This window comes from Euwallacea fornicatus, chromosome 18 (assembly GCF_040115645.1).
Source record: "Euwallacea fornicatus isolate EFF26 chromosome 18, ASM4011564v1, whole genome shotgun sequence".
NCBI lineage: Eukaryota > Metazoa > Arthropoda > Insecta > Coleoptera > Curculionidae > Euwallacea > Euwallacea fornicatus.
The window spans coordinates 3,763,355-3,787,878 of NC_089558.1; the positions used below are offsets into that span (position 1 = coordinate 3,763,355).

Below are 24,524 nucleotides of genomic sequence, written 5' to 3' on the forward strand. Positions count from 1 at the left end.
TTTCCAGAGGAATGGTTTTGCGTATGAAATTTGCTTAGGTTTTTAATTGGGAAAATTCTTTATGGGTAATTTTGATTACAGTTATATCTCTATGAAGATACAATGCAAATCACCTGAAGCTCCTGCCACTTTTACTCTCCCATCAATAACTAGTTCTAATGCCATTAACTTTCGCCAATTTCAGCCCAATTATTTCTTTTTTTTTTTGGTTGCCGACTCTAGTTCTTGTTTGCTCCTTGTACGACTTCGTCAACGACAAAATTTTAAATTCACAAACTCGGCATTTATTTCTGTAGCATGACTGCTGAATGCCACGTTACTCTGTCTGTCATAATACCAGACGTTAAAGAAGTTCGTCGTATTGCTGCACTGAGTGCATACTGGTGTGGGCGTTCGAATACATCATAAACCTAGAAATTTCTTTCTCTTAGAAAAAAGTAAGTAGCAAAAGCCACAAGTGATACGCCACTGAACAACAAACTCTCGACCCCTCATTTCGTCGAAAGAACACTTCAACAGACGCAATAAGTCCCCAGTGCTGAAATTATTATGATGTTTAATTTAGGATTCGGTCTAATGATGGATGAAGCCCGTTTGGAAACGTGTGTTTGTGTCTCTTTGGTATTTCAAAGCTTCAGCGAACGTTAACTTTAATAATTTGAGGTTTTGTGTAACTGTTCCTGATGACTAACAAAAGCAGACTAATTCTCGTCAAAATCGAACTCAACAAAAGCTGACAACTTCCTGACCCTTGATAAAGGGCTTAGAGCCCTCTTCTCTAGCCGTGCGGATTTTCCCATTTTCCCGGTTTATTATTTACGAACTTCTTTCCAATTGCAGATCTAAATCCCTAAAATAGTGCGTTTCCTATCTTTTCTTCAATTCCACTTTTCCGAGTTTTCCCAGATGCGTTGTCCAACTGGCATTTTTGTGCTTGGAAGTGAGTGGGGAAATATGAAGAGGGAAAGAAAGATACAGAAAGAGAGAGAGAGAGAGAGAGAAACGAAAAAAGAGAGGCAAAATTGGGGGAACTTTGTGTATAATGACTGTGTTGCGCCTGAGAATATTACGGGAATAAGCACGGTTGGAAGTGTTTTCGAGGAAATTATTATTGTGCTTTTCGAAGTCCGGTTTTTAAAGGTTTTTTTTCCATGAAACGCAATGTTTTTGACTTACTGATAAGAAAAGTTTTGGAAAAAAAAATTCAGCAAAAGGGCGTTTGTTCACGCCTCACAAATTTTAACCCTGATAATATATTCATGGCTTACGGATGTATTGAAGACCCCGAGGCGAACCAAGCCGTCTGTCAAGGCGTGAAAATGCTCTGGCTAAAAGGAAATTCGGGACCTTTCTCATCAGAGGGGAAAGAAGCGGCATCCTGTTATTTTTTCTTAAAAAAGCGATTTTTATTTTAATCTCATGTTTTGTCTAAGTCTCAGGGCACAGATGCGTTTTATACCCGCAGATTTGAGTTACTGTGTCAATAACAAGAGCCCTTCGTCACTGACCTCGCCCCTCGCATTCCGCACCCCTCTCCCAAGTGTGTCTATAAAGCACGGCCCTTCAACGGACCATAAAAAGGGCGCCAAATCTTTACGATAAGAGGAATTTGTTCGGGGACATTTATTATTTGCTACTAACAACCTGACTATTAGATTTATGCGTATACGTATTTTTGGTCTTACCCGGTAATTGTTTGTTAATTTAAAAACGCCGAAGCCTCACACAACTGGCACGGCGAAATCGTAAAATAAACGAGCGTCTGCATTCCGGGAACTAATTGTGCCTGCCATGAACTTCTCGTCGTAGTTTTAGATGTTTATGTTCGGCTTTAGAATAAATTTCACATTTTTCTGAAGAATTATTTACGCCTTTTTGTCGATAACCTACTTATGCGCTAAACGCACACCAAAGGCAATAAAAGTATTTGCCATTTCACTAGACGAACGACACACCCAACCAAAGGCGCATATGCGACCGACTCAAATCACTGTTGATTATGGCAAAAATACTGCGAAATTGGGGCGCATTCCGCATCGATTTCACATCATTTTTAATTCATAAAACTGTGGGGATACAATATTAATACAGAGCCGGTAATTAGAATAATGGCTCGTCGAATGTAGACATATGGGCCAAACACATGAAGAGGGGCGGGGCCGGATAAAGAGCTCGGTTTGGGTGCCTAAACCATAGGGTTTCAGTTAGCTCGACGATTATTTATTTATGCCTTTAATAATACAGGTCTGAGAGTAAAAAATCGCATGCAATATTTTCAGTAGGAATTACGTTTTATTGCTCGTTTTGGGGTGCTTAATAAGTATATAGTTTTCTTCATTTCAAACAATTTTCTTGCCAAAATAATAGAGACGATTCAACAAAGTCACTAAATAATATGGACGCCATGCTGGTAACATGATAACTCTGACCTTAGTTACCTAATGCAAACCGAGGCATCTTAAAATTTATCCGAGAGAGTTCTACATTATTCGCACAGAATGACCATCATTCCCTCGGGAGAATCGCGCCACTCTATTCGCTGGTGACGCAAACATCTCTATCAGGGATGATAGCTTTCGTTACATGCTCGTCTAACAATACACCAATCTCACTCGTTAGTGAACAAAATATGTGTGTTTGATTATGCCATGAATATCGCTGCTGCAGTAGATCTGCTGCTCTTTCGCCTTTTGAGATAAATAACTATTGTTCTTTCGTTATTCAAAACAAGATTTTTTTTCGAATCGAAGGCATTTGCACTTTTGTATGATCTCTTTATATCTTGGACATTCGTGTGGTGGTCACTCGCGACAACAGAAAGTCATTAAAAACTGCTTACTCGGAACTCGACTAAACTTCGAAACTGGAGGTTAATCAATTTTTTTCTCTGCGAAAATTATACTTGATAAACCTGACTCTCTAGTAATGTCTGTATATTTTGAATTACCCTAAACCCTCAGACGCACAAAAACGAGATACACATTCTAATGCAGGTCTTATCGTTCCTCGAATAAACGACAAGAAAATAAACAGAGATATCCAGTGACACAATGATAACCTGGAGGAAAATACAAGTTCAATTTCGATTTATTTCTCCCCTGTTGATGCGCGAACAAAAGTACGGGGACGCGTTGCGAGGTCATCTCAGTCTGGCATAATACAATTGCGAGGGTCCCCGGTATTATCGAGATACACTTGCAATTCGATACCGAATTCTCGAATAACCAAAGAGGTTTTGGGTTATAAAACGTAAACAGGGGTGCCGGCTTCTTGGCCTCGAAGCCCTCTTGGGGGATGATATCCTTGAGGTTTTCACTTTTTTTTAACACCGATTAATAAATTTTAATCGCCTTAGTGAAGGAGTGTCAATCAGGGTGAATTTATAAGACTCAAAGCCGGGTGACGATGTTCTTGTTTAGTGGGTAATTAATTGCTTGATTAATTCGAGTTGAGCAATTAACAATACCGGTCGTCGAAGCCGCTAAGCGGCCTTTTAAATTCTCGTTTAATCGTCCTGTTGGTGGTCCTTCTTTGGAACGAACCTTTCGACGTTATTTCATAAATAGGTCCGGTGGTCACAGTACCACTCCATATGTGTCAAAACAGTCGCGGAATTACGAAAAAAGAAAACATCTACCGTCGACGTCTGAGATTAGCATAATCTTGACAGTTATCGTCGTTTGTGCATAAACAATGGAGGCATAAATTAACATTCGTAATGCCAGCTACGCTCTTAATATTTTATAAACGGAATAGGCGTATCGCAGCCTGTGTGCCAAGTTCGAAAAAATCACTATAAATTCACGGCGCATACTTCAAGGTAGATGCCAATGCGGTAGCTCCCATATGTGAAAAACCCATTTTTTTCCAGGTGGTACCGCAAAAGTGGTTTTCATATAAATATGATAGATGGAACTGGCGATAGGCCATTTTAAAGTGGCGGCAGCCGGCGATCATCTAGCAGACACCTATTGCCGCCGATTTTTAATACAGAAACTCAGAGTGTCAATTCAACCTGAACTAAACTGTGGTAAAGGGAATTTGAAATCGACCGAAAAATAAATTTAGCAACTTGCTAAATTTTTAACCTCACCGACTTGTCGATTTCAGCCCTTATTACTGACTGTTTCCCGTATATTTAAATCGGTTAATTTAAGTTTTGTATTTGCACCGGGAAAAAGCATTCGTTTGCCATGGCGCACCGAGACTTTTACACTTCACAACAACATATACTCAGAATGTTTCGGTTTGGTAAAAAGCATTTTACTTCAAACGTGAAGTTATACCTCTAATTAAGATCCGAACGCGTCAAATGCCCGAGACGACCAGTTCAATACCAGCAAATATTTACTCTCCAATTAATAAACCAAACAATAGACAATCGAGCGCGAAAACAAAAGAATAGCGTCGCGTGCACAGGGCGACGCAAGAGGCGGGCTGATCTGGCCTACTGCGATGCATTATTTATGAGTACAGCCTATATCGATTTTCGGGCGACGACGACGTCGGGTCGGGCCTACGTCCCCGCGTGGGGCCCCCAAACAGTCGTCGGACCTGATGGTGACGGCGACGTGCGTGACCGATGGGGGGCGGTAAAGTGGACAGCGGGGGTAAGTGGATTATCGGAAAGAAATTAATGAGGGTTGCACCGAGAAAGTTTTGTCTAAATTGTTTGATATGAGGGGGTTATTTCTGACTTCAAATAAACAGAGATTATAAGAAAGTTTAAGATGTTGGCGCAGTCGATTTCCGGCTGAAGACTCAATATTGATCTGGAGCATTTCTTGGTTAGAAATTTTCCATGTGATATTATTTCAAGACCAAACGAACATATCGGGTCTCTCATAATCAAGGGCAAAGAAAACCAATATATATAACAAATCATGAAGGCTGAGTAGATGATGGAAGTATGGCCGGATGATTAAAGGAAGTTCGTCTCCACCTACAGAGTAGCACAACCCCCTCCAGCGCCTGAATGCTCCTTCTGCATACCTGAGCGTTCGTTACTTCTTCGACGCAAGGTGAACTTAGAGGAGTTATCACTCTCGTAATATGTTGTAGTGTCCGAAAAATAATGAACATTTTCATTTATCTCACCAACCACAGGAACAACGTCGATGAAATGTGATAATCAGAGGGAAGGAATAGGGGAGGTCTGAAATTACGAATCATCCTGTGCAAGGTGGTGAAGAGAGCATAGAGAATGGAGATGGTCTGATTATATTATTGAGAGACGAAGAGGAGATTGTTAAATCAGTCGCAATTTTTAATAGTGCAGGGCAAATATTTTAATTCGAAAAATGAATTTGAGATGAAACAACAAAAAGGCTTTTGGAACGATGCTGTGGAATTTGTTCTAAGGCTGCGGATTGACATGGTTATGATACAGCGAACCCAGATATAACTGATACAGTATACTTGGAATGGAAGGAGTAATTAAAATTTCGTTCTAATTACAAAATGTCGACGTTTTGACTCTTTACTTGGGACTTTATCAAGGCTACAACAATAGGAGAATTTTGTTGTTTCTCCTATTGTTATAGCGTTGATAAATACCCCAAATAAAGAATGGAAACGATTGCATTTTGTAAATAAAAGGAAGTTTTAATTATCAGCCCATTCCCGCTATACCGCAACACAGCTTAGGCCTGTGTTGCTGTTCACTAACATTATTGCTGATATTCCCTTTTATCATAGCTTTGGTAATATAGCCCTGTATTCATCCCCGAATCAGCATAGTTTCAGTACATACCTACAGGATTATATTCCTGGAATTCAGCAAGGATTCTGGAATATATTCAGAACTACCAAGAATGACGTTCTTTACTTTTTTTCAATAATTACACATTTAGAATAAAAACGTGTCTGACTCGACCTTACCTCAGTTACGAAACATTTTTTAAGAATCTAGAAAATTCTCTGTTACTTAATGAATAAAATTTTGGGAATAATGCCGTGTTCTTTAACGAACAAGTATTCTCGGATCCAAACTTATCCGGTTTGTTTTTCAAAAAACACGAAAAATGATTCTCAAAATTTTATGTAAAAATTATTCTGAACTATATTGGCGAATTACAGCGATAATTTACACTAGGGTAATTATCGTCCTGATCGTCTTAACATTGTCGTAATGGACTTCAATATGTTAATTTTGCCATCGCATTCTTTGAGGGTGTTCCTTCTTTGAATTGAATTCGTGCAACTTAATTTGAATTTTTGCCAACTTTTCAAAAATTATCGATAATTTTCATTGTACTTTTTATCTCTGATAATAAATTCCTAAAGAAATCTGAATTAATCACTGAAAAAATATCATCGGCACTTCCTATGCGACATGTAATGTTATTTCCATACTGTAAAAGCTCTTTAACATTTTTATCGGTGAAATTAACATTTTACGGCTTTCATGCGCCTAATTGGTAGCGCACTTCCGTAATATACGCCGTTACAATCATGCCTTAATCCTTTATTACCATTATAAAGTTAGTAAGCAATAATCACCCGGCTACTTGTCTAAGTATATGTAATAGCCCTGGAATGCGAAACAAGAAATTGAGACCATTAAAAAAAACTTTTTTGATTATTTTAATTGATAATTATTCGCAAATAAACATGGAAATATTAATCAACTTATATCTGCGTTATTTACCCTGGATTCCGTATTATATATTTGCAGAGTTTAATCGGTTGGACGAGTCAATAAATTACGTAAATTGACATTACCAGCCGGCATTTATGTATTCGGTATGTTTTCAGTCTTACTTTAATGCAATGGATATCGATTAACGTCAGCATTCCTTTGCGACGACTTTACACGCATGTTCAAAGCTTTTCCCTCAAGTTCCTGGCCGCCTTATCGTAGGACGTCCTTTCAAATTTAACTTGTCAATAAAGTGACCGCCTAAGGGCACCCAAGCGCTGCAAATAAAAGTTTACAGGGCTGTAATGTTCGGAAAGTTTTTTTCTTTATTCATAAATCCGTCCTCAAAGTAATTAGAGGCGACGCACCCCGGGAAATGGGGAAAATCCCCAACTTTGTCGAACTCACAGCTGAGAGGAAAAAATGGAAAAGGTAACGCGAATGGAAAGTTGTTATATTTAGGCAATATTGGCTTGCTCTCAGTGATTTTTTGTAACCTACTTTTTATAACTTTGCAAATTTTAAATGCCGGTATCTCAGGAAACCATGGTGAAGTTGCCTCGAAAAGTAGCGGAAAATCATCACCTTGAAAAGCTCTATAAGCCTGCACAGTAAATGGTAAATGACTTAATTAACGCTCATACGTTTACGGTTCACCGCCTACTGTGAGCATTTTTATAATGATCACCCGTTATATCATAATGCTATTTGAATCTCTCTGTGGTTCATTTGTTTCGGTTTTCTATTAAATAATTTTTTCGCCATAATGTCTCAGTGGATGATCCGTCGTCCAAGGAGAATACTTCAAGGATAAATCTTCAAGTTCAAATCTCTGGCAAGAGCCTCCTACACTTTTAACTCTATTTTCCTGTGGTGTATTTCCCATTGAAATAGTCTAGAAATTACACGAATTCCGCGTTTGCTGGATGGCCGCTGGGGCGCACCTCGAGCCGTCGAAGTTCGCTGCGCCGTGAAATCCATAAATTTATCAAGAAATTTCCCCCCGTCACGGAAACGTAATTAAAATTTAATCGAATTAAAAAGTTTCCTGAAAATCTCTATCAAGTCACCAGGTCCCACTTTGCACAAAGGGTGTTTCAGTATTGCCATCCCGAGAAACTTCAGGTTGATTCAATTTCGCGTCACATTGCGATAATTCATGGCCGTTCAAATTTGGCTAGTTCTCTCGTTCAACAAACTTTAAAAACCCGGATTCCGGCCTATACAATAACGCAGTAATTAAATTCATAAACTGGTTGCACTCTTTATACGAAAACAACAACAAAAACGTATGCTGATGCAGATTAAAACAATATTTCAAATTTATAAACGCCCACAGATGCAATTTCACCTGCACGTTCCCAAATTTCATTATTAATTGGGCCGACACTTTTGGATCGCAATATTTACCAGTGGTGTACCATTGCGGACTTACTTCCATTGCAGCATTCGGCTGGTGGATTTTCGTAGTACAGAACTTGGGGTACTCAATTTCGGGAAGATTTTCTGATTATTTAATTCTTTAAAGGGAGGAATGCGTATGTTATAAATATTGTTTTGTGGGTGCGCCGCTGAGCCTTCAGCCAACTACAAAGCTTGAATTTCACCGAACGACCTCCATAAGCCGGCGTCGCGTTGCGTCGTCGTGGCAGTAGGCGAATCCTCTTAATTAATTATAATCTAACCGTAGTCGGAATCCGAGGTGATATTTTCTAATCTAAAAGCCCTCAGTTTTATTAAAACTTTATTTTTAAATAAATTGCTGTCTTAAACGAGAAAGGTATTCATCACGAAGCTTTGCCCTTTGTCTCATTAATGCCCAAACATTTTTTTTTTTAATTAATTAATCAACCCCGAAATTCGCACTCTGAAAGAAAAGTTAATACGGCGTTGTTTTGTTTAAAAATTTAACACGATTTTTGCATCGCACAAAAAAGGCGAACGTATCGTGCGTCTTTGGTTTGCTTGTCGGGAGAGAATGATTACGGCTTTAAATGCGTACTGAAGCTACACACACGTAACACGAAGTAGCTTTCTTAAATTGGAAATAGCTAAAACGAAATTGATCTACATTAAATTCGCGCATTCGTGACGATGCTTCGGCCATTGTTTCATTAAAGGCGGCACATTTTTAAAAATTAATCCATCAACGTGAAATTCCCACTCTAAAAGGTTCAGAGGACGTTGTTTTATTTGAAAAATATAACATGATTCTCACATCGCACAGAAAAGACGAACGTATGGTACATGTACGTCGTTGGTTTGCTCGTGGGGAGAGCAAGATTACAGCTTTAAATACGTACTGAACTTACAGAGGCGTAACACGAAGACATTTTTTTTTATTTGCCTTAAATCGGACTCGGCCAAAAGAGACTTGTTCTACATTAAATTCATGTACTTGCACACAAATAACAAGCGAACGTATCGTACACCGTTGGCTTGCTTGTCGAACAAGCAAGATTAGAGCTTTAAATAAGTTCTGGACGTATAAATACGTAAAACGAAGATTTTTCTCAAATTGGAACTGGCCAAAACGAGGCTGTTTTACATTAAATTTATTTTGAGAACCGTTTGTTTCATATGTTGACTGACTCATATTTAAAACCCAACTCTAATATTTTGCTTAATCTCTTCATTCCGTTTTGTATTTCTGCGTAAACGTTAACTTTCCATATTTGAGCTAAATAAATTTTTAAATTTTTGTTCTAGCCAAAATGTTCTGGTTACGCCACTGTATCGACTCATTACCCTCGCACTTTGCCGTATTCGTATATACACGATCGGCGTAACTCGTATGCAAATAGTGTTTGTGCGGGTATGGGCTTGTTTTCCTAGAGTCGGTTATGCTTTACAATTTCTGCAAAGCTTCTTGTCTTAAGTCCCGTTGTTGAAGCAGCTGTGGACCTTAAGAAATATATATATATGATTTAAGCAGACTTTCATAGACTTAATCAAAAATTTTGAAACCCCCTAAAGTAGCCAATCACCGCATACTTTGCGAAAACATGAAAGAACAGCACCTTTCATGTTTTCACCGAAAGTATAGGCAATTTCCGAGTCCCGTTTTGAGCCGCTCAACGGCTCAATGTTCAGGCCTGAACGAAATATAATAAGCTTCGGCTTCCCCCAAAAATACGCCTTTTAGTCGATAAATCATTAGGTGGAGTAGGGAAGAACGGGAAACCCGTTTTATAGTATAAGCACTTGCCCTAATGCATTTCGCTGTCTAATGAAAAAGCCCTAATGTTGCTGCATTCGCCGTATTTCTTTTATCGCTTAATCTTTCGGACATAATTTGATACATTATACCACGCGTGTGATAATAGATTGGTTCCGGTAACCGTGAAAGAAATGCTGATATAGTTTCATCTGCAAGTAAATCTCATTTAAGCCGTTCAAACTTTCTGTCTTTGAAAGTTTTTTGTGAAAGAATTCGAGACACATTAATATTAGAATAACATTCGAAATCGCGTCAGTTTCTCCTCAATTTCCCGAGATAAAATTCTTGTTAGTCAGAAACCTGGAATATTTTCTCCTATAATTTGTTTAACTTTTTCTGATCAGTTTTTCTCGCTCTTTGAAAAATTTTCAGGTTTAGGGGACTCTTCTTCTTGAACTTTCGGCATAACTCTTGACAACTTTTTGTGAACTGCTCTAAAGCTCGTGAAATTTCTGACGGATTCGTGAACGTGCCCATTCAATTATTATTGCGTTGATATGCATAGCTATAATGCCTTTATCTTCCCATTTCATCTACCAACAGGAAAAACATTTCTATGTCGCAGTATCTAATTAGGTAACTCTAATGTTCACCTTCGCCTCGCCTGTTGCCTAGCGTCCCGGCCCTGGGGCAACGGAAATCTGATTAGGAAAAAGAAACCAAAGAAACAAATCAAAGCAAAAAGCGGATAATTAAATAGGAGGGCTCATCGCCCGAAATAATCGGTATTTCGACGACGGAGATGCAAAACACTTCGTCCGTAACAGGTCCCTTTTAATTAGTGAATGAATAGAAGCCACTGGGGAGAAGGAAAATTGGCGGTAACTATAGTCAAAAATGTCAATTTTTCTACCAGGAAAACCTTGGGACGAAAGCGTATTAGATATGGCACATTGACGACGAGATCAAATGCCAAATTTTGTGGTCAAATTGGGGCTTCGTTAATTGGATCGGGAGTGTGGAATGGTCGATCAGTGTTCCGGGATTTATATTATGAGGAAATTTTAGGGATTTACATGGAAATAGTGGTTATACAATAACCAGGCAATTACTATTAATCACATCTATGTATAATATATTTTCCAGTTGAAGAATATTCAGACGTAAACATACGTACATGATGCGTATCTATCATATGCTAGATCTGTATTCCATATATGAAAGATTTTTTTATATTACGTTTTGGACAATTGTCCGATTCGTAGTTGCAATTAGCTGCAACAACAATAAATTCCCGGGACACAAAGCCTTGATAATTTATGAATGAAATGTGAATCCAGCTTTCCCTGGTTGAAACGTTTCGCAGAAATCCTCAACTCAAACAAAACCCGTTTCAAAAAGTGCAATTTCAGCTTCCACCTATCCGGGACCATCGCAACTTGTTACACAATCCGGCTTCGTCTCGGACGAGTGAACATACCGACCGACTTTAGTCCGTCATCAAATGGCCATTTTATCATCAAATCTGTATAGAAATCTACACCCAAACACAAGGATAGAATGAGCAAAAATGCGCGCGCATTTAATGAAATTTAGGGTCAAAGCGTTGAACTACTGACAAATTTAAGGGATAAAGTTCTTGTTAACTTGAAAGTGCATTGGTGAGTTGCCCCGAATTAGTTAAAGAAGTAGGTTAAGAGATTTAACAGCCAATAATTATAAATCAAAAATTTCGCTGCCAAAACAGTGACTTGATGCTCTGAAACGTAAGCTGTAATTTTACTTCACTTACTTTCATTTACTACCTTTTTCCGTTGACTGGATCACGAAAGACTAAAATATATTACAATAAAATTACAAACATTCGTCCAAGGGGAACAAGTACTATTGAGCGAGAATGATGAGTTTGTCGTTCATATTAAATAGCACTTGTTTCGTAAAATACACTTTATTAATAATAAACAAGAAATTCTCCAAGCCAGGCCTAAGCAAATCCTCGTATCTATAACTGCTGGCAGAACATTTAGTAAGCATTAAATTTCAAGTTTCAATATAGCCCTTTAATTTTCAAAGACTAATCGGTTAAATACTCAATACTTAAAATAAATTATGTGTAAGTCCATGAAGCTCTAGAAGTAAACTGAGACAAGAAAGGACTTGGAAAATAAAGAAAAGTTGATTTAATTGAGGGTTGTTCGTGGACTGTTATTTGCGTTAGAAAATAAACATCTATGGCTTCTTATAATGGAATTATTTAGCGGGATGTTTTAGTTAATTTGTGGAAAAAATGCGAATGTTTAGTCGTGGAGAAATGGATTTCCTCTTCAGTCCCATAGCGAAAACCCCTATATTGCAAAAATCAAAGACTTCAAAAGTGACATATACCGACCACGTGTCGAACAAATGCATTGTGATTGGTGCAGTTCGCGCAATCGTGACTGCAGTAGGTCGCATCAAATCTATCCCTATCCGCTCATAATGATACATTATTTTTAGTATTCTCCACTTCCATCACGAAATTCAATTTATCCTACTTTTATGCGAAAATAACGCGAGACCATGGACTAAAACTCGCCCAAAGCGAAAACACAGAGGGGAGGCAAAATAAAACGAAGGACGTCAGTCATGCATTCTGCGCCTTCCTTCTCTCGTCCATTGGTTCAACGGCGTCCGTCCTTGTCTTTCACCCTCTATTTTTATCCCGGCGTCATATGTGGTTCTCCCACGCGTGCTGGACGTCATAGCCTCGCGTGTTCTTTACGATGCTGCGTCAGGACGACATCTCCGGTAATTGATCACAAATGATTGTAATTCTGAATTCCTAAATCTGGCAACAGTGAAACCGGAAACAGCCGAAATAACGTTCGTTTCCCGTAGCTACGTTTTCCTTAACCGTAACAAATTCTGCGCTTTATTTGATCGCGAGTCCAGTAACCTGTCAGCTTCCACCTGACCTTCCGCTATCCCGTATCAAACGAAAAGGGGATGATACGAGATCGCAATGCGCCCCCTTTATTATACAAATCCTGACCACCCCATTCCGCAGAATATTACGTATGGAGGAGACAGACTAACGAGCAATATAATGCGCTTGTTAGTATTCATTATTTGTGCGAGGGTTTAAAATAGAGTCAGAGGAGCGGGAGGATTTTCAATGTCTCTAATCCCGTTGTGCCTATTGTTAGTCACCTAGTTGCATAGCGAATCTGAGCTCAATTACTTTCGTAAGTACGAATTATTGTCGTTCCCAATATTATACGCTGTTGAAGGTTGTTTTCTAGTATATTTTTCTCCAAATTTAGAAGGTGCTCTCTTTCAACAATCGCCCGATTTCTGGCTAGAACCCAAAATTCAACTTCGAGACTAATCCAATAAGCGAATCAAAACTCTTGAAACTTTCCGACCGATTCGGCCGATTTTCTACTAAACAACTATATTATAGTTCGGCGAGGTTTTGTTATTCCAAGTCAACCACCCTCGCGATTTATGGGGAGTAAAAGTTTAGAGAGAGGAAAGTTATTTGTTCGATGAATCGATTTACTCTCGACCGTAAAGAATTATTTCGCAAATCCTGTATTATCGGAATAATTAAGAGCCCAATTAAAATATTTATCAACCCATTAACCAAAATTCGTTCCATCGATGTGGGTAAAACACGGGACAACACAACAAACCCGAATACCGATTATACATTAGATAACCCTAAATATGAAAATATCAGATCCAGCTGTTGCGATGCGTGCGGTGAGATAAGCCCGTCCTCATGGTAAATAAATTAGCTACTATATCTCCGTTACATCTATGAGGGACATTCCGATTGTGTACGTTAACAAACTTACCGAATATACTCCATCGACAGGCTGATCATCTCCTGGGGATTGAAGATCGTCCTCTCCGTGTCCTCTCCTCGTCCCTCTGGACTCACTTTACCTGCAATTTGAGGATGATCCCGGTAAAACTCCTTCCTCCTCACCATCTCCCTCAAAAACAGCTCCGGCACCAGTTTGTAGACGATATCCTGCAACGTTTTATCCAACCTGGAAATCGTTAAAGCGAGGGTTAAATTCAAGAATTAAAAACTTGTTCAGAAACTAATTATAAACGAAGACTGAAGAGGTTCACTGACAAGTCTAAGCATTTCACCGAAAATACCACCCCTCGTCGTGGGTTTGCTTTGCTTTCGCCCCAAATTATACAAATTCATTCCGGCCTGGTATTTGGAAGTATCACTCGTGTAAAGGGAAATTTAATCCCCCGGCCCTTCAAGGTGTATCCCGGGAAGTTTTGAATAACTCTCTGTCTTCGTTGAATATATATCAATGTCTTCGATGTTTGGAAAGCGTCGTTTAAAAAATTAGGGTTATAATTTAGGATTTTATCGCAGAGACAAATCGAGGGATATTTCCATATTTTTATTAACCCTCGACTGATCCCAGCAAAATAATAGAAAAACGACGACGGGGCATGAATAAGAGAACGAATTCGCATTTGAAGTTGGTTAATTATCGGTCAAGGACGAATTCATTCACATTCCGGTACTCAAAGGGATGGAAAAAAAGAAAAATTAAAATTTTCAAAAATCTATTAAATGAGATAGGGTTGAAAGACTGTGTGGTTAATGATTTAATATTGATATCAAAGAGTGTTCTTAACTCGATATTTCGTCAACTTCTTAGAGAATAATATTTTTAAATGACGTAAACCTATAGCAAATACTTGGCACACTTCCAATATAAACAGTTCCTATTAAGTTGAGCACAATCCAAATTCTAGTCCTATTATAAGACGCAATAAGTTTCCAAATAGAATAACTAGCTGCACTTGCTTGTGGTATTGAAGCGAGGTTTCGATGGATCGATTTGAAATTCGAGAGGTAGATAATGTATCATATTCTTCATCAATTTTTAATTCTTTCGTAAAATATCTTTCAACATGTTTCTTATGTAGAATATGTGTTTTTTTTTGGATAACTGTCCATTTATCAAATACTGCCTGCAATTAGATTAGATAAGCAAGTCCAGATTTTTGCACAACAATTATGTAATTTCCATAACGAAGCTATATGAAGATGTTTTTTTTAAGCACTTTTAAAGTTGTTCCATTAAATGGAAGTGATGTAATAGATCATTTTTATCCTCCTAAATCTCCATAGAAAATGCCTCTAATCTGAAGTAATCGTGGGCACATACAGTGTCAGACCTCAAAACAAGTAAAACAACCTTACTCTCCGTTCTCGAAAACTGAATTATCGAGAATCAACTTGATAATGTGGTATTAGATCAGATAAAAATATACCTTTCAACTTTCGCCTGGAAACTCGAGACATAAACATCCACCTAACTGTCATTCCCTCCAACCGTTACCCAATAATTAGGGCAATAAGTCAAACTAAACTGGTCCTAACTGGGGGCCCCATTTTAATAAAATTCAAAAAGCATCCGCCGCAACTGGCGCAGGTACATAAATTGCGTATCTTGTGACCGGCAATACTTACTCTATCCTTTGGGATCTTGCGCACCTGTTGGTACCTACTATAAATTTCATATGCAAAGGGTTTTAATACAGTCCCCCCCCGACTAATACGTGTTTTTTGGGCACCCCTTTAATTCAGACTTGAGTGTGTTTGCTCATCCCGACAGGGTTAATTAAGTTTTTGTTTTTCCCGTAGTCCGTTGTCAAAGTCCTCCAGAATTTGGTTTAACTCACGCTCCATTGAACCGGAGCTATTAAAATGAATTATGCAAAAACGGGAACAAATCAAAAATTAAAGGGAATCAATCCGGTTCGCATCTGCAAACAGGCATTAGACGCACGCTAAATTACCCCCTGGAGAATTCGCCCGAATCCAGACCGGGGGCTGCGAACGGGAAACGAAAGGGTTGATCGAGTTCTGAGGATGATGCAGGAGTGCTCCGTCAATAATTGGGAATAACACTAACTGACACTCGGAATTGCCAATTTAGAAATTACGATTTCTTTTTTGGGAGGTTCATGAAACGAGTTTTTTCCACTTCATTGGATATATAGATAGACAGATAGAGAGAACAAAACACACTTTTTGACAACTTATGACATAAAAAATTTATACGCTACGACTATGTTAAAATTTTAAAACTGGGTCGTGATATACTCCCAGGTACTCAATATATTCCTCTTCCTCCTCCTCCTCCTCCTCCCCCTTCTCCTCCTCCTCCTCTAGGTCCTTCAATTCTCTCCCCCTCAATCCCTGTTAGATGTTATGAGGACCATATCATCGGCACATAATACAGTGTTTATCATTAAACCAGCAAACAGGCTTATCACTATTTACAACTGTGGTCTTATTCCGGAAAGCAACTCTGATTCATTCTCTTAACTCAATTACTAATTTACTGAATGATTAATTTGAATAAGCTAATGTAGTATAAAAATATAGCTTTATAATATGTCAGGATCCAATATTTAATCTTTGAAATTGTCCTCAAAGTTAACTAAAAAGTTATCTCAACAGTTTTTTTTTCTAGTAACGAATTGACGATAACTTATAAGTAAAACAGCAGTTCATTTACTTTTTTTTACTTATAATTGCTTAAAAAGATATTTGCAGTGAAAGCTTTTCCCACGATTTATCTGCTTCTATTTTCAGCAAACGCCTTAAGAAATTCTGAAAAATCTGTAAAAGCAGAACGATACATTGTGACAACTATTAGGTTAATGCCAGTTAATTCAAATGTTGCCATCTGATAAATAAATTTCCTAGCAAAATCACGAATACCGCACAACCCGTATGGATCACTGCCAAAAAACCTTCCTTTGAGATAACTCAGTGGAAAGGACGAATGCCAATTAATAGTTTATCAGAGAAAATTGCTTAACTTTACTGCCATCCAAAATATATCCAGAAACACATAGAATCTCATACACCAGCGGATGTTCACATAAAGAAGATTCTAATTCAATTCTTTTATTTCTAGTTAAGTATGCGTTGAGATGCAGAATGTGAAAATACGATCATTATATTGATGAGTAAATATGATTATGCTTTTTGCCAAATACGTCTTGGTGATTGCAATTTAATACCAGATGGTACATAACGGTAAGTTATCGATGACATAGTGCTGCGCAAGCGTTTTAAGGACACGAGAAGCCTCAAAGGCTCTTCTGTAATCCTCTCCACGTGGGGGATTCGGATTTCGTTTAACTTCGCGGGAAGTGAAATTGTATTTCTCGTTGCGTACGGCAGGATTAGGACGAACCGCGGCCAGGTTGACGTTTCAGCATTAAAATTTCCATCCACGATGATATATTAAAAGGTACTTTTGTTTCTGTGGTCGTAAAATTACCCAGAAATTATCATTATAATATGTGCCGAAAATCATATCTAATTCAAATAATCGTACGAATGAATGGTTCTCGTAGAGAGCGATCACAAGAACCCACGATGACGGTACCATTCCGGCAATTGGCACCCAGGGGCGAGAATCCTACCGGGCAGCGTTGTTTCGCTCGATAATGCCTTTCAGCTGTTGTGCCGCCTCAGAATGGTCCATTTATAAGGATAATCTGTTTGAGATGAAGTTACAGGCGATTGCTTCGACAATAAAATTTAATGGTTTAATACACGTTGTACGGATTTAATTGGAGGTTGTTCTTTACGCAACGTGGAGGTTTTGTAATAGTTAGAATACTTCTCTTGTCCTCCTTTTCTCTACGACTTTCTGTACTAAAATATGAAAGTGCAAGAACGCTGAAACCATTTATGTCAGCCAAAGTGCAGAGTCATATATTCTTTCTAGGGCGTGCGAAACACGTGCGAAAGTGTCTTTACCGCACTCGACTGCTGATCGTTAGGTAAACAACTATTTTAAGTGCAGGGACACGGAACATTTTTGAAAGACAAATATTTTTTTTGATGTAACAATTTTCAATATTTTAAAACGTTATTCTTCAGAAACCCACAAGTTTCGCAACTCAATGTTAATCTTCGCTAATCCTTGGTTACGTCCCTGAAGGCTCAGGACAACATTTCAGCAGGACCATTAACATCCTTCTCCAGCCCACACTACGGTAGGTTGCTCTGTTGCTCCCTGTATCTACACGTACTTCTGTCCTATCTTTATAGATTTTACTTGCGCCACAGTTTCAGTGTATGCGTAACGATTTTATTGCTCTTCGTAAAATGTGTAACAATGACATTGCATCGCACAATACTCACACTGTTGCTTTAACCATGACCACTCGGCACATCACTGGATGAAAAGAGCCAAAAAATATCCTTAATTTTCTTCCCTCGTTCGTTTCAGCAGCCGGTTGTCTCCGGTGCGATGGTTAGATCGATATCTGGTATAAATTACGACAAAGAAAGGCAGTAAAATCTGGCAACAATGCCCGGCGAGGTGAAGAGAGAAAGGGAGAGTCGAGTATCGTGGCGAATAGAAAACGTGAGAACACGGCCGGCGCGACTGGTTTATGTACAGGACGATCGCTTTATGCCGATACCTACTTTTCCAAACAATGAGGTGACGTAATGGGTTGGTAAATGAACCTTAATTATTCGACTTCCAGAGACGGTATCGAAAATCTTTGAACGATCTAGGAGAAACACTCATAATTTCTGCGAAATTATGATGAAAGACCACACTCGACCCGAAAAAGGAAAAATCCGCCGAGTTCAAACACGCATTGCACAAACCGCCAAACCAAACACCACTTACTAAAGCAAAGCTCCCTCTCAAAAGAGGATTGAGAGTCAGCCATTTTAAAGCGCATAAAAACCGGTAAAAGCCATATAAATCGAGTGCACTCGTCACGTTTACACCTAATTAACTAAAGTGTAGCGGTACTAATTAATTGAAATGCCGCGGAAAAAGGAACAGTTACAAACAGCGTGGAACGCAATGGCAAAGCACGCGTTTGGTCCTTTTTTCGAAACGACTCATAAATAAATAGTGGTAGTATTTACTTACTTCAGATTGGGCTTCGCCTTGTTTATGATCAACTCACAAACCGGACAGTAGCTGTTGTCTTGCAGAAACTTTATGATGCAACTTCGGCAAACTGAAACAGATGTTTAATGGTTAAGAGTGCGGTATAACTCTCGATGTAACTGAAAAACTTAATTAAGATTGGCTTAATTGCCATCGAGCGAGGCTGCTGATTGAAATTTATGACGAAGAGGCACCGGTGTCCGATACTGTAGATTTAACATCAAAGCCAAGCGGGCTGTCAAAGTTGTCAAGAAGCGACGATTAGTCTCGTATATCATAGATTACTGTATACCCTCAAATCTCCCCAAATACGAGGGAAAGTGTGAGTGGTTGCACTCGACCTATGGGATAGACGACAACAATTTCATCTCTCCAGAGGCGCTCTTCTCCAGAAGAGATTGGAACTTTTGGATGGAAACTATAGATATACAGGGTGTCCTCGAATTACGTGGCCAAAATAATACCGCAGATTGTTTGAGTGAAAATAAGTCGATTTAACTAAACTTCCCTCAGTCCAAAAGTTGATAATTATGGAGCTACAGGGTGTTAAAGTTGAAAAAAAATATCACATTTTCTTTAATATCTTTCGATTTCTTTGAATTAATTTCACGAAATTTCATATTTGAGGGTGTTTTAGGATACGAAATTCAAATTTATTAACGATTTAGTTGTTTCTTCTAGGGGGCGCCACAAGCGACCGTTAGGACACATTTAAATCTCTGTAACTTTTTCGTGCCACGGTGTATATTAATTTGGTATTTAAAAACCTTTTTCCCTACCTTTTATACTTAGAAAAGGTATACTTTATTGACGTCGCTAGAAGCAACGGTTTTGGAGAAAAATGCATCTAAGCCTGATGATGCATGCAAATTACCTTAAAATTATTTTCCGTTAAAAAAAATTAAGTTTTTCAAAAATAATTATTAGTAAAGGTATAACAATAAGTTTTCAAAATCAGATATTATTAAATAGAAAACAAAAATAATAATTAACAAAGAAACAACAACAAGCGAGAATAACACTTACTAATTAATTAAATTATTATTGGCCATACTTATGGATATTTACAGGAACAAGAAGCGAAACTGACAAGAAAAACTGAGGGCTAAATAAAAAAACTGACATTTGAGAAACAAATTCAAGTGTTAAAATGTCAATTAAAAACATAGCCAATTGAGTTATTTACTCAAAAGCGCTAACGCAAATATGCAGCGCATTAGAATTATGCGTTTTTCTCCAAAACCGTTGCTTCTAGCGACGTCAATAAAGTATACCTTTTCTAAGTATAAAAGGTAGGGAAAAAGGTTTTTAAATACCAAAATAATATACACCGTGGCACGAAAAAGTTACAGAGATTTAAATGTGTCCTAACGGTCGTTTGTGGCGCCCCCTAGAAGAAACAACTAAATCGTTAATAAATTTGAATTTCGTATCCTAAAACACCCTCAAATATGAAATTTCGTGAAATTAATTCAAAGAAATCGAAAGATATTAAAGAAAATGTGATATTTTTTTTCAACTTTAACACCCTGTAGCTCCATAATTATCAACTTTTGGACTGAGGGAAGTTTAGTTAAATCGACTTATTTTCACTCAAACAATCTGCGGTATTATTTTGGCCACGTAATTCGAGGACACCCTGTATATATAAACTAAAGAGCTTTTCTTTGACAATGACAATGTTATTCCAGTATGTTCAAGGATATAATTATAGTGTTATTACAGGGTGGTCCAGTTTAACTGGGGGCAACTGCAGAAGCTCATAGAAAATCGAAAAACAATGCGGGTTTCCTTTAAGAATTAGCTCTGAGACGCTCCATTTCCGAGAGTTCAAATTATTTTTTAATTCTCTATCGGCCCCGAAAGTTCCCGCCATGAAAGCCTGCTCGCTCCACACAGACCAAAAGTTTGCTAGATTTCTTTTCAGCTTTATGATTTCAACTGTCTCGTTTTTTTTTCTTATATAATCTGAACTCATAACCAACTTAATAACTAATCTTACATATTAAATCGACCATGGTGAATGTTTCTCAATGGTCTACAAATCTTCGAATCTTATTGCTGCTTTCCTCCACATAATCAGTAAGTTATCTATTGTGTAATTTCCTCGGAGGCGTAAACTCCGCTTAACTCGAAACTTTCAGAACAATCACGAGATTCTCACAAAGCCATGATTTTTTTAATAGGTCAACTTTTCCTAAATTTTCCATAGGTATACAGTTCCAAGATGAAAACATAAATGACCCTTCTTCATCTGGGATTCCGATAGTACCCAAAAACAGCTTGACAATAAAAACCGCACGCCTCTGGATTGAAGCCCACGCACGCCCGATAAGCACGATAATTGAATTACAACAACGGTAATTTACTTACACGAATGTAAACATTCCGAGATCGTTGTGGCGTCTATGAGGTACCCCTTGCACAGATAACACGTCAGGTACTGGTTTATTTCGGTGAGCTTTATCTTTTCCTGCTTCGTCGCTGGAAGTTCCATGATCGGATAAGGGCACCCCGCTGCAACAAAAATCGAGTTATCCGCACTGTTATGTACTGCCATGGATGTCTCACATCAGGATCTGATCGCTTTAACTCTATAAATACAGAATAAATTGAAATTGTTTGATTCACAAGCCAAAAAACGTAAATAAACAGAAAGCTTGAAAGTTTAGACTTGACAAAACGGGAACAAAAACATTGACAGGGGAGACTAGATGGGGATATAGAAGGGAATTTTGCAATAGTATGGGTACCAGCACCTGTGGGTTGCGTTTTGAAGTTGGAACTATGTCAACAATGATGAATAAAAATGTAATCGCTTTAGTGCAATTAACAATGATGAATCAATGACAACAAATTCGTTCGCATTCACTCGCGCTTCGTCGTATATCAAAAAACTGCTTTTAGGCGGCATATTCATATGGAATTTTGCACCCATGACTACATATCCAGAGATGCAATGTTGGCAAAAACTGCAAGAGGTAACATTATCTTAAAAATTTCTTATGGTAATACGTAGGACGCATCCGCCGACCTTATAAATATGTAATAGATTTATCAAGGGACTTATCATTACATATTAAAATGCTTTGTAAGGTATTTTATCGTGGTGTGGCCCTATGTAACCACATCATTCTATTGTCCTTTCACCTCATATTTCATTTGCCGATAAACACATTTGGTATTGTATGCCGTCACCTGCCTAGTTTCATTTATTTTTTCAGCGAGAGCTACCATGTAAGTATTTACGACTTACGAACCGAAATGAGTAGTTTGTTTATGAATTCAATAGAGGGGAAAATTCAGGAGACAATCGAATTTGTCTTCGTAGGAATCGGGTTTTTGGTGACGACTAATGGAAGTAACCGAATTAACCAATTCCTTAAACCCGAATCGACACAGCGTTGTGAGTCATTTTTACTAGATAAATATAGTTAAATTAGGTAAATTCGTATATTTTTTCTTAGTTTGAATTCGGTTAGCATAACGACCAGTTAGCATAATGTGGAAGAATACTATATTCCGACCTTGTCAAAAAGGAGCACATGCACTGAATCGACTTGGATCGGTTGATTCGACTTGGCATGCAATAAGTTGACACGCACTGACCCTAAATTCTTGAAATCGAAATGAAACAATTTCGTATTCGAATACAATTCAGATCTTTGAAGTAAAATTAGCAAGAACTTCTTCGGATATTAAGAATCCGACAAAAGGAGTAATTTTAACGTCATTCGAATGCGAACTTGCTCGAATGGCATTTTGAGAATACCTGTCAAGAATTGGAACACTATTTGCCAATTCAGGATTTGCGAGACTCTTTTAGAAAAACATCCATAATTTTTTGGGTAAGTTTTTCTATGAGAAGGAGAGAAATTGATGTGAATGTTCAAATTTGAAACAGCCTCCAATTTACGGGGATACCATAGGGACGCTAACATATTACAAACTAAAGTCATTGAAATTGCGAATCAAGAAAAAGCATCAATAAAAATTAGCTGATTTAAACGAAAAACGACTTTTCATAAATGCACTTCCATTTGATACTTTGAGATTCTGCAATTGGGGAAAGGTTTTTTTACAATTTCCCAAAGTTTGACCTTCGATACCTCTCTGAAATTTGTGCAGTAAGGTTGATAGCTATTTCCGCAATATTGCACGTGACCTTAAAACATAACTGCCTGAGTTTAACTTCCATATTTAAGTACCACGACTTCGCTAAAAATATCCAGGTACTTAAATTAGGCGCGGGGTACCGACGACGTCGCTAATTTAAGTTTTCTGAAGTTAAATGTCTAGTCAGAGTCAACGAGTCACAAAGATTTAACGTCCCTCCTCTAAAATCTGCTCCAAAGCTGAGGATAAAATGCGGAAAATTCAGCAACATTGACCCACATGTTTCGACTTGCCCTTTTAACCATTACGATAAATGTTTACACCGCCCTAAAAAAGATCGATACAAATTTCCCTAAATCCTTAAATAGCCGCTCCATTCACCGATATCTGGCCCATAAATTACATTGATGACTCGACACTTACGGTAACGGCGAGAGTGCAACAAGACAAGATCTCGTCACGTGAATTATGACGTTTTTAGCGGTGTGAAAGGAGATTAGTCACGAGACCCTCCGGTTTGCATCGGGGCCCTTTGGCATAGATCTTTTATCTCGCTCCATCTACGTCCCGCCGCCTCATTTCCCATCTCTTTTTGTTCTGCTACCTACTTGCATGAGGCGGCTTGGAATGATGATAACGCTAAAGGAGGGTTTATTAGGGCAATTTATTATGAGAAATTTTTGCCCTTCGGAATTAACATTTTGTTAATTCCGGATATGACACTTAACACACAAATTGTATGTTAACCTTAGCGCAAGCGTCTTGGTTTTAAAAGGTCCTCTCATATCTCACTTTGTTTATCTTCAGATATTTGCCTTTCTGTCTTGCTATAGCGGTTAAGGCCGGAATCATATGGGCTTTTGCCATCCGGCCCGGGACCCGTTAATTTCGAAGGCAAACTAAGTTTTGGGAAGCTGCACATAATTTGCAGGGTGTTTCCTTGCGGCGTCAGAGATTAAGTTACTCTATCAACAGCCCTGGATATTAGATTTTAGACCTGTTTTTGCTGGATTTTGATCCGCCTGTATCTCACGAAACGACAACTTTAATCCATCATTGTATCGATTCCGAATAATCCGAATCCTTCCTACCCAACATGCATCTTTTCATTGCGGGCTTTTCTCCCTGTCTACCTGCAAATTTTATTACCTGAGATTCGGGCACGCGACACGTTGGTAGGCAGTGGCGTCCCAGTGGAACAACGAAAAAGGTCGTTAATCATGCCGGTCTGAGGACAAACGATTTTTATTTAAACCGACCTTTAAACCTCAACTTTAATGAACTCGTTCGAGCATGGCGACGTCGTTCTTCTACTAACAGTCCGGCTTTTAGCTTCTGATGGTTAAATTCGAATTAGATGAGTCACTCTTTCAGTGGCAGAGCCCAACACGTATTTGCTTTCATTCAATCAGCTGTGTCAAGCGGCGGATAACGAGGAGAAATAAAATAAAACGCCGAAAAGTGATGGAGATGGAATATGGAAATAATTGCGTACTTTACTTGAGGGAGCCATTGTATGAAGAAGTTCCAGAGGGTCTTAGAATTTCCGGAATAATGCATCGTAATTTGGGGAAATAACACTGAGTTTCCGATAAATGGTGTTTTCGAAAGTGAGTGTGTAGGCACTTCTGGAAAGCTATCC

General features: G+C 38.4%; 1 protein-coding gene and 1 long non-coding RNA gene across 6 annotated transcripts in view; one reads left to right on the forward strand and one right to left on the reverse strand.

Annotated features, from left to right (window-relative positions):
- The window catches only part of LOC136344888 (polycomb group protein Psc-like), a 51,621-nt gene that overhangs the window by 14,802 nt on the left and 12,295 nt on the right, over positions 1 to 24,524 (reverse strand). For 3 of the 4 annotated variants that reach the window (XM_066292769.1, XM_066292770.1, XM_066292771.1), the window contains 3 exons: positions 21,140 to 21,283; positions 18,746 to 18,836; positions 13,640 to 13,837 (listed from right to left, as the gene is read on the reverse strand). In XM_066292769.1, the coding sequence (XP_066148866.1) occupies positions 13,640 to 13,837; positions 18,746 to 18,836; positions 21,140 to 21,263 (413 nt within the window). In that variant the 5' untranslated portion in view covers positions 21,264 to 21,283. Of the gene's footprint in view, positions 1 to 13,639; positions 13,838 to 18,745; positions 18,837 to 21,139; positions 21,284 to 21,337; positions 21,389 to 24,524 lie in introns of those variants that run through there. The other variant, XM_066292772.1, reaches the window with a different exon arrangement.
- Positions 21,602 to 22,743, forward strand: LOC136345032 (uncharacterized). Of its 2 annotated transcripts, XR_010733089.1 has the most exons (4): positions 21,602 to 21,747; positions 21,991 to 22,003; positions 22,059 to 22,172; positions 22,234 to 22,743. It is a non-coding gene; the product is annotated as an uncharacterized lncRNA (long non-coding RNA). The 2 variants fall into 2 exon arrangements; XR_010733088.1 differs by having other exon boundaries at positions 21,991 to 22,172.